The 11651-nt window shown below is 36.6% G+C and overlaps 1 protein-coding gene across 5 annotated transcripts in view; it reads left to right on the forward strand.

Moving 5' to 3' along the window:
- CDIN1 (CDAN1 interacting nuclease 1) overlaps window positions 1–11651 on the forward strand; it is a 288449-nt gene that overhangs the window by 100821 nt on the left and 175977 nt on the right. For all 5 annotated transcript variants that reach the window (XR_002824733.1, XM_004380603.3, XM_023735113.1 and 2 more), the window contains exon 5: window positions 2298–2370. Coding sequence is in view for 4 of the 5 variants with exons in the window: in XM_004380603.3 (XP_004380660.1) it covers window positions 2298–2370 (73 nt within the window). In the remaining variant the exon portion in view is untranslated. The remainder of the gene's footprint in view (window positions 1–2297; window positions 2371–11651) is intronic.

Raw genomic sequence — 11651 nt, forward strand, 5'->3', positions numbered from 1 at the left:
GGCAATGTCTACACAATCAGATAGGATAGTTAACATATAGAATGGATTTCTCTCCTCCTTCTAGCAAAACGTATATTTTATTCTTGGTTTTTCCTATTCCTAGAGCAGAGCAGGTTGGTTTTTAAATGTCTCCAGACTTGTTTGTTAGGAGTTGCTACTGTTAGTCACTTAAGGTGTCTGAGCTGTAACTAGGACTTTAGTGATTGTTCAAATATGGTGCTCATTTGTATAATGATATTGATGCCATGTTTTGTACAATGGCAATTTATATTCATTTGAATTTTTAATGAATATTTCTGTTGGGCTTAGCTTATTTCACTGACCTCAGCTTCCATTTTAGAGTAATATGGAAAATTTTAACCCAACCAACACATTTTCTCCTACACCAGTAAACCTGTTATTTTAGCATGAATACATAGCAATATTTAGCCAAAGAAAAGAAATAGTTATTTAAAGATACCCCCACCTACCCCACCCCGCCGTGGGCTGCAGATGGTTACAGAGAAGATAGCACTTTCTGCAGGACTGCTAATGCATTAGGGAAATTTGGGAATGGCCAGTACCAGATTATGGCTTCTAAAAACCAAGCTGCCATTTTTATATGATAGTTAATACTTATATACTTGCACCTGGTGACAGTTGATGTGAGGTAATACTTTATGAGTCAATATATGTTTAATCAGTAGAAACTGTAAAAATTGATGAGAAAAATATAACATAGGTGCATTATGATGTACAGCAACTCTCTTATGGGGGAGTCCTGCATTATTGTTGATTTGGGGGGTAGGGGTTACTTGGGGCCGTCACTGATTTTAGAAATGTCTTAATACCGATTTTCCCTTTTCAGAGCTAAACGTGAACATTTTAAGAAATCTCACTTTGTTAGCAATAATAAGATCAGTCATTCTGTTCTCTCCACACAAATATTTTCAAGTGAGATTTGAAGCGCTATGAATTTTACTTACATGCTAAATTCTGACATGAAGGACGACAGCCCTGTTTCAGAGAAAGACGGACACATGATTAATATGAAAATTAGGGAGAGGCAAGTACCTGAACTAATAAGGTAGTCCTCATTCAGGCTGGGCTACCTTCCGTAATTTCACCATTTTTCATGTGTCAGCTCTGATGTGGGTTACTAGGGAAAAGCAGCTTCGTGGAAAGCATTTCTTTCTACTTGGGGGAATTTAAGGGCATCCAAGTACATACATATTTGAAAAAACTGTTCATACAAATGAAGCCAGGCTTTTTGCCTAGTTACTAAATCAAGATAAAATTTTGGTAGGAATATGGGTCTTGAAAACCTGTCAAGAAAAATTCATGGTGATAATATATGAGGAACGTTTGCTCTCTTACACCTAAGATAAAAAGACTTGTTTTAGGGAAGCATTATTGCTTTTTTTTTTAAAAAAAAAAAAAAAAGAAAGAAAGAAAATATTTATTTTCTGGTGAAATTAAATCGATGGTTAATAAAAGATCTGAGAACTAAAGAGAAGACAGTATGTTTCCAAAAGAGTAGGTGCATTTTTAACTAATCAGAGTGATTGCTGTACTGATTATTCCTTGTTGTCTGTTTGATCCTTTATAAAAAAGTTACCTTCCTGGGTTCTGTATTAAGTAAATTCATAAGTAACATTTCAAATAAGCCTAAGGATGGTGATTTTATATTGCAGTCATTACTATTGTTGTATTTTATTATTAATATCTCTGCAATATAGCTATTTTTCTTTTTATCCAACAAGATATTTTATATGTAACGAACTTATACCAAAAATTCAAGTTAAGCTTTAAAGATAAAATAAAATGAAATCCATCAAATCCATACTTTTGATGGTCAAGATCATTTAATCCAGCTTCTGAAAACACTCACTACCTAACAAAGAGGCCTTTTTATTTGAAATTACATTCAGAACAGTGTGAATATAGACAGTTGGATAGAAAAGATGGCTAGAATTAAAGGAAAAAAAATATTTTGGTCTACCAAGGGAAAAAGATTGAGGAGAGCTGATAAAAGCCCATTTTACTGTTTTAGATGCATACGATATGTCCAAGTTGTTCCGTCCTTTTTGCTCCAATATTATATTTAATAAATTTGACCTGCTTATGCTTTTCAATAACATGGATTATACTTGTTATAATTTTATTATAATGGAAGCCACCAAGAGTGGGGAAGATTTTAATGAAAGATGCTTGCTGTGGTTGATTAAAATTGACTTCATCTTCATTGTTGACAAAATACGGGAGTATCAGCTGCTCGCCTAACTTGGCGTTTTCCTTTGTACTTCTGTTTTGTAAAGGTGAACTATGCACCCTCATTAATGGCTCGGATTATACTGGAGCGGTTTCTGCAAGAGCGTGAGGAAACTCCACGTGAGTTAACCTTTTTTTTTTTTTCCCTTAGTGGGACTGTTTTACTCCCCGCCCCTCTCCAATTTAAAAATAATTTACACAGTATTTCAAGTCACTTAATGAGAGCCAGATTCCAAAATAGCTATCATGAACAGTTAATGACAATTAAATGCAATAGAAAAGACCACCCACAACTTAAAGGCTCTTCAGAATAATGCTGTCTTCTTTGTCTCCATTCCACACTCACCTCTCCATTCAGCAAAACAGACAATGTGTATCAAACTCAAACATGGATTCATCTTTCATATACAGAACAAGATACATCATTTAAAACACCCCTGTCAGGAACTGGCTCTAAAAGAAACATTCATCCTTTTTATTTTAATTCCGCAAGACTAGAGAAATACTACCTCCACGTGCAAACGTGAATTTCGCTGGTCTTCATACAAGAAAATAAAAAAGAAAAGAAAAGAAGAGAGCTACAGGAGGAGGTTCAAGCCTAAATTAATTTGCCACTGAAAAAATACATTTTGTTATTTTCTCTGTGTCAACTGCATGATTAAAACCAGCTGTTAAGTGAGCTCTGGGGATGTACTCGTAAAAGATTTATGAGTAATATTCAATGTGATATTCAAAGTGAGTCATGAATATCAGGATAATTGCTCTCAGTGCTGGCTCTTTTACTAGGCAGGAGTTTGTCAAATGCCCCATAAATATTTGCCTAGTCTCATGTAAAAAAGACAATTTCATCTTCTGCATTTTTATTACCTAGTGTAATGTTTACCTTTGGAGCTTAGCTGTGGTGGAATAGGAAAACAGCTTTGGAATATGCTTTATGCATATAATCTTCCCTCTTTGAAAGTAGAAGAGAATACCTACTAAAATATCATTCACTGGTACATGTTGGGTTTTTATTTTATTTTATTTTTTGTCAGGGATTTTCCCTTTGATTTCCTTTGAATCTGCAGTTATCAGTGACTGGTGACCCAGTTAACTTAGGAAGGTTTCATTTGAATGAATTAAGTACTTCCCCTAAAAATTCAATATCATTTCAACAGATGTAGCCTCTAACGTAACCTGCAGTGATGCTTCACGAGCAGATCACGTGATGTCAGAATGGTATGGTTTCGATTTAATCAAGAAAGAGATTAAAGTGGATGTGTGTTATTCTCAACTTCGCCACAGCACCCCCATTTGTCAAAGTCAACCTTCTGATTGCTTTGGACCCACTGCCATCCAGGTCTTGTCAAAATAGTAGTCAGCATAGTCTAAAGCAGGTAGACTGGTCTACGTAGAGGAGTATCAAACATAGTAAAACAGAATTCATTGACTGGTGAATTATGAAGTTAATAGGTTGATCATAAATTTTGTAGCCGTTAATTTATCTTTATAACACTGGCACATCTTTGGTACATTTTTCTTTTTATTTGGTACCATTTTAGACAGTACAGTTAAATAGTACTGAATCCAGTTTTTGATGTATACTGTATCTCAGCATTCCTATAACTCCCATGCCGGGATTAAATGCCTTGCATGAATTCACTGGAGAAGGACATGAGCATATTTAGAAACATATCCAGGAAAGGGTATTTCAAGAATGTGGCTTCTTGGAAGGGAGGCAAATGTAAATATCATATGCTTGAATTACACTATGATTATGGATAATCAAATAAGTGTATTTTGAGGCCTTTTCTTTTATAATTGGTTGGGTTAATGGCTGTTTTACCGTGAGTTGTTGTGGGGTGGGTTTATTTTTTCCTTTCAGTAAAATCATGACAGATACTTGATGTTATTTTTAATCATCATACGAGGCTATTGTGAAGCTACCTTTTTAACTCCGTCCTTCCCAGTGGGCTGACTGCCAGTCAAAGAGGCTATAAAAATACTCTTCTGGACAGAAAATGATTTGTAAAATCTTCTTAACGATTATACGGCAAACCATTATTAAAGGTCTATCATCTTCAAAAGTAATAAAAAAAATGTTAAAATTATCGCCAGGTTGCAGAATTGAATCAGTTTGCTGATAATGCTAGGTCATCTTCCTTTCTATTCTTTGTTTTTCTTGTTCCCTCTCCTTCCTTCCTTTTTGTCCCCCCCTTCCTTAAAGTAAAGAGCTTTAAGATACTGTGGCTTATATTCTGACACTTTCTTCCCCTTCACAGCAGTGACCTGGCTGGCCTTTGGCAATGAAATTCAATGCACATGGCTCTGCAGTCAAATCATCAAATTTCCCTGTGTGTATATTAGAGTTTTGTAATGTGTTTCCATTATGAAACAATGCAGGGATAATTGTCTTTGGTAGCAATTAGCTAACAGGTTTGTTCAGCACTATTGACAGAAGCATCCATCATCCCCTCCCTGCCCACACTTTTTGCCCAGTGTGGACTACGGAGATCAATAGAATGCTATATAGGGGAAATCACCTCAGCTTTAATGAGCTACAAGTCGCAGTCAGTCTTGGCTTGTATTTTTAATTTTTTCCTTTTAAAATTAGAAATCGGGGGGAAAAATCCTATTCCTTTGGGAGTGCAGAGTACTGTGTGTGTACTGTTACTTTCCCTAGATCAATGCTCAGTGTTACATTGTTTCTCCTTCTATAAAAAGCTATAGCCAATAGCATGGGACTCACATGCTGTGTGATTTCAGTATTTGAGACTGTCCACTTCGAAGGAGCACTGTTGGGTATTTTGTGGGATAGTTTTTGGGGTGTGATAGGTGCATTCTGCACCTATTACAATGTATATTGCTTAGCCTGACAAAAACACTGATGTATTGATAGGAAAAAACCAAACCAGACTTGTGGTCGAGTAGATTCCGACTCATAGTGACCCTATAGGACGCAGTAGAGCTGCCCCCTAGGGTTTCCAAGGAGCGCCTGGTGGATTTGAACTGCTGACCTTTAGGTTAGCAACCATAGCTCTTAATGACTGCACCATCAGGGCTCCATATTGATAGCGTTGGTATTATTTTATTTAAGCTATATGGAGATTGAATTTCAAAGAAGATAAGTCACTTGACCATGGTCCTATAATTATTAAAACATAAAATTGATCCTAGAACCCAGATTCCAAACTAAGTCTGTTCTCAGTCTCCTAAATTGTGTTATTTTTCTTCTTCCTAAATTAGATACAATAGAAAATTTATCCACATTGTGCCTTTTATTTTCCTCATGACATTGGAATGGAATCTGAAGTAGCCTCATTCTAAGGGAAAATACCGTATTTTTTCACAAATTATAAGCCCACATAAGTAATGCACCACACATAGAACGCCTAGGAAAATGATGCACAAGGGGGTTGGGTGTTTGGCAAAAAACATAATCTGTGCATTATTTGTGTAAAAATACAGCAGTTAGCATTTCCATGGCTCTCTATGGCCTCAGAGTAACCCAGTGAGGTAGGCGGGGTGCGTGAGGTGAGTTTACAGTTTAGGACACTGAGCCATAGTAGACGGAAGTGATAGTGGAGGGCATGGTATCCACTGGCAGTGCTAGGACGTGAATTCATGGCTCCCAACTCCTGGTGTAGCGGTTAAGAGCTATGGATGCTAACCAAAATGTCGGCAGTTCAGATCCACCAGGAGCTCCTGGGAAAATCTGTGGGGCAGGTCTACTCTGTCCTATAGTGTCACTATGAGTCGGAATCGGCTCTTCGACAACGAGTTTTTTTTTTTTAACTCGCAGTCAACAGCATCATGGTGGGTAGAGTAGCAGTTAAAGAAATTGTTGGGGAAATGCTGTCAGAGTAGGATTGCAGGTTTTATAGACCTGGGCAGAAGCGGTAGATGAAGAGCTCTGTCATACTATCAATCCGCATGATTGAGACATGCTGCTCAGCATTCTTTCTTCTTAGCATAGGACATTACCAACAGCATTTTGATTAATAATAAGCAATAGGTGGATTCCATTGGTTTATGCCTTAAAAATGGAAGTCCTTATATTTGGAAAAATCCTTTAAATATCAAAGTACATTTCTGTTTTGCATTGTGTTTTCTAATTGTAACAATGGATCGAATAATTGCAAAGTGATTACTAGTTAACAGACTGAGTTGCTAAGGAAACCTGAATTTTAATTCCACGATTTATAATCAAGCCCGGAGTCCCCCCTTCCTCAGTGAGTGAGTGAATGAGTAAATGGGTTAGTTTCATAATAAGAACCATGACTTTCCACTAAGAGCCATATTCTAGATAGCTCTGTTAATGAAGATTTCCCCAAGTGGAGTAGACGTTATCATGGAAGTATTCTTAAACAAGACTACGTAAATACTTAAAATCCTTTCATGAAAGATCAATCATCTGTAACTTATGAAGTAAGCACTATTATTAATAAGGAGGGTGGCATTATAATAAAATTATAAATTAAGATTATTAGCAGATTAAATTTCTAAGGAATCATGAGGAAAATGTCTCCATCCATATTATAAGTTGATAATTTTATTTCCTGAAGATATTATACAGCTTCTCTCTCCTTTCTTCCATGAATCAGTATATTCTCCCTGGCTTTGGGATAGACCATAATGCATAGTCATATCCTTTTAAAAAGAACAATATAGTTGAATGAAGTATGAAGTAAAGATGAACACTTTGTAGAGTTCTACTTTACCTTCTGTATTTTCATCAGAGGATGTTCTCTTCTACCTGGTGTGCTTACAGTTTTGTCCTCCAGAAATGGAATTATGTTTTCCTCAATGGAATTACTGATTTTTGCTCTTACCGTTTGAATGAGCTTATTAACTTCAGTTTTGAAGCAAACTGGTTTCAGGGCAGTGTGCTGGATAGGCCATCAGTACACAGTACAACCATCTTTAAAATTCGGGGTTTAATAGAAGAAGGTGTGAGAAGGCATCAGTATGTTGTTGGGTTCTGATCAGACTTTGAGCATCCCCTTATTAACAGTACTGGAGTCCTGATTCCTTTGGAATTCATGTTGTTGATTTTTCTGCAGTTTGTCAAGAGCTATTAGAATGCTGACTATATTCTTGACACTCTGCTAGGTACTTTGGTACATGGAATAAGGAGTAAAACACAGCCTTGTCATCAAAGCGCTCACAGCTTAGTGGGAGACATGAAGCATATGCATAATAATTATGATTCTGTATGTGCCTTTAAAAGTAAAAACATGCTACAAGACATCAAAAGAGAGATGCACTCTGGTTTGTAGAATTAGAGGAGGCTTCATGGGGGAGTATGGCTGCAGGTGAAGGGAATTTAAGAGAGAGAACTGTGTTAGCAAAGATAGGGAATTCGAAAGTATGAAGTCTTCTTAGGAGCAGTCAGAGTTCCTAATTAAAAGCTTGTATGTACAATGGTGGGGGGGAATTAAAATTGGACAGATTCATTTGGGGCCATATTATAGAAGATATTGAATTCCAGACCTAGGAATTTATATTTAAATTAGCAGGCAGTAGGAAGCCACTGGCAGTTCTGAATAGCGGTGTGACATGATCAGAGATTGATTGATTGCTTGCTTGATTAATTTAATGGCAGTGCTTTTCAACAAGACAGATGTGAAGGATATTAGTTATCAAGGTGTAAAATGATTACGTGTAATCTCTAGCTCTTTTTTGTAATTCCACCCCATTTCTTACACTCAAGAAAGCATATTGGTATATCGTTGAAGGAGAGTAATATTATTATAGAAATAAAGAAAGCAATTTTCACTTATTAAAAAATGCACTTGTTAATTTACTTGGTGTTAGTTATCAATAACTTGCAACACACTTTATAATTTTTTTCCATAAATCAACTTTATTGAGGTATAATTTATATATAGTGAAATTAATCCAATTTTAGTGTACATTTCAATGAATTTTGACAAATATATGTGCGTTGGGTCCCTAGCCTTTTTTCTTCTTAACATTGTATTGTGCTCTAGGTAGAAGTTTACATAGCTAATTAATTTTCCAATCAACGCTTCTTACACAAGTTGTTTCGTGATCTTGGTTACAATCCTACAATGTGTCAACACACTCCCCATTTCCTCCCTGGGCTCCCTGTTTCCATTAGTCTGGTTTCCCTGTCTCTCCCTGTCTTCTCATCCTTGACTTTGGGCAAATGTTGCCGTTTTGGTCTTGTATAGTCAGTTGTTCTAAGGAGCACATTTCTTCACGGATGTTATTGTTTGTTTTATAGCCCCATCTATGATTTGGCTGAAAGGTGAACACTGGGAGTGTCTCCAGTTTCAAGTTAGAAGGTTGTCTTAGGGCAATAGTCTAGGGGGTTTCTCTAGTATCTTTCAGAAGAGTAAGTCTGGTCTTTTCTTAAATTTGAATTTTGTTGTACATTTTTTACCAATTCTACTCAAGACCTTCTGTTGTGACCCCCGTCAGAGAGATCTGTAGTGGTAGCCAGGCACCATCTAGTTCTTCTGGTCTCAGGTTAGAGGAGGCTGTGGTTCATGTGGGCCATTAGTCCTTTGGACTAATTGCTTCCTTGAGTCTTCAGTATTCTTTGTTCTCCTTTGTTCTGTGCTAGAAGAGACCAATAGTTGCTTCTTAGATGGCCGCTTGCAAGCTTTTAAAACCCCAGACACTACTCACCAAACTAGGATATAGAACATTATCTTTATGAACTGTGTTTTGCCAGTTGACCTAGATGTCCCCGAGACTATGGTCCTTAGCCTTCATATCCAGTAGATCAGTCCCGATATCCAAATCGTTTCTATAACTGTGCCGCCTGTATGCTTTATTATATATACAGCTGGCCCTCCCATCCATGGGTTCCGTATCTGCAAATTCAACCAACCATGGATTGAAAATATTGGAGAAGAATAAAAGTTTAAAGAAGCAAAATGTGAATTTGCCACGTGCTGAGCACTATGAATGAAATGATGTGTAGGCATACCCTGCTGTAGCCTCCTGCCATTTCCCAGAGCCTCAGTCTCGGTCCAGCACTCACTGAGCATTGTCTGCCTCATGTTTTGTCATTATTCCTTAAATAATACAGTACTGTATAACAACTACTTATATAGCATTTACATTGTATTAGGCATTATAAGTAATTTAGAGATTAAAGTATACAAGAAGATGTATGTAGGTTATATGCAAATACTATGTCATTTTATATAAGGGAATTGAGCATCCATGGATTTTGGTATCTGTGGCGGATCCTGGAACCAATTCCGTGTGGATACTGAGAGACAACTGTATGAGTATACATGCAGCGTTTATAAATATGTGTGTAGAAATATCCACAACCAGAACTATATATGTACAAGGGTATACTCCCGTACAACCCCCCTCACCTATTTAGCATACATATTAGCTTACATATCTACTTCTAAATTATTGATTGTTATTACTGTTGTTACAGGATTGTATATGTTACAGCATTTACTGTAGTTGCCCTTTATTCTTGCATACCGCTCAGTGTCTTCCTCTGCCTTGATCATGTTGTGCTGACTTCCCTCATATTGTGCATTGCCTTCCCCTTCACCAGAATTAACTCATGTCAACTATCTAGTCAGTGATCCTCCCTTCCTTTCCCTCCCGTCCCTGGTAACCATCAAAGAATGTTTATTTCTGTGTATAAACCTGTTCTTCACTTTTTATAATAGTGGTCTCATACAACATTTGTCCTTTTGTGGTCAACTTATTTCACTCAGCGTAATGTCCCTCAGATTCATTCACGTTGTGAGATGTTTTGCGGATTCATTATCAGTGATGATGAATCTTCTGGTGTTTGTGCTTTTTTAGTTATGTTTGCTATACTATTTATGCTGTGTATTAGGGCGCCTAGTGTTCCTATTTTTTTCTTCTCTGATTTTTATAGTTTTAGGTTTTACATTTAGGACTTTCATCCGTTTTGAGTTGGTTTTTCTGTATAGTGTGAGGTATGGACCTTGTTTCATTTTCCTACAATAAATATCTAGTTTTGCCAGCACCGTTTGGTGAAGAGACTTTCCTTTCCCCACTTAATGGACTTTGATCCTTTGTCAAAGATCATCTGTCCATAGGTGGAAAGATTTACTTCTACATTCTTGATTCTGTTCCATTGGTCTGTATGTCTGTTGTTGTACTAGTACCAGGCTATTTTGACTACCATGACTATATAGTAGATTCTGAGATCGGGGAGTGTGAGGCCTCCTACTTGGTTCTTTTTCTTTGATAAAGTTTTGCTTTTCTGAAGCCTCTTTCCTTTCCCTGTGGAGTTGGTGATTAGTTTTTCCATCTCATTAAAGAATGTTGTTGGAATTTGAATCAGGATTGCATTATAATTGTAGATCACTTTGGGTAGCATTGACATTTTCACAATATTAAGTCTTTCAATCCGTGAGCATGGTATGTTTTTCCATTCATGTAGGCCTCTTTTGGTTTCTTGCAGTAGTGTTTTGTAATTTTTTTTGTATGTTTTTTACGTCCCTAGTTAGATTTGTTTCTAAGTATTTTATCTTTTTGACAGCTATTATAAATGATATTGTTTCCCGAATTTCCTTTTCAGAGTTCTCATTGTTGGTGTAGAGAAATCCAGCTAATTTTTGTATGTTGATCATGTATGCTATTAATCTGCTGAATCCTTCTATTAGTACCAGTGGCTTTCTTTTGGAGTCACTGGGATTTCCTATGTATATGATCATGTCATCTGCAAATAGGGATAGTTTCACTTCTTCCTTACTCATTTGTATGCTCTTTATTTTCTTTTCTTGCCTTATTTCTCTTGCTAGGACTTCCAGAACAATATTGAATAAAAGTGGTGATAAAGGGCATCCTTGTCTGGTTCTTGTTCTCAAGGGGAATACTTTCTGACTCTCTCTGTTGAGAATAACGTTGAATGTTGGTTTTGTGTAAATGTTGATTATGTTGAGGAATTTCCCTTCTATTCCTATTTTGCTGATAGTTTTTATCAGAAGGGTGTTGAACTTTATCAGATGCCTTTTCTGCATTGATCAAGATGATCATATGATCCTTGTCCTTTGTTTTGTTTATGTGGTGGATTACGTTGATTCATCTTCTAACATTGAACCATACTTGCATACCTGGTGTGAAACCCACTTGGTAGTGATGTACTGTTTTTTAAATATGATGTTGAATTCTATTGGCTACTATTTTGTTGAGAATTTTTGCATCTATATTCATAAGGGGTATTGGTCTGCAATTTTTTTTTTTCCACGGTGTCTTTGCCTGGCATTGGTATCAGAGTTATGCTGGCTTCATAGAATGAATTCAGGAATATTCCTTCCTTTTCTATGTTCTGGAATAGTTTGGGTAGTATTAGTGTCAACTCTTCTCTGAATATTTGGTAGAATTCACCGGTGAAGCCGCCTAGGCCAAGGCTTTTTTTTGTTGGGAGTTTTTTTTTTTTTTTT

This window comes from Trichechus manatus, unplaced genomic scaffold (genome assembly GCF_000243295.1).
Source record: "Trichechus manatus latirostris isolate Lorelei unplaced genomic scaffold, TriManLat1.0 scaffold00076, whole genome shotgun sequence".
Classification (NCBI taxonomy): Eukaryota; Metazoa; Chordata; class Mammalia; order Sirenia; family Trichechidae; genus Trichechus; species Trichechus manatus.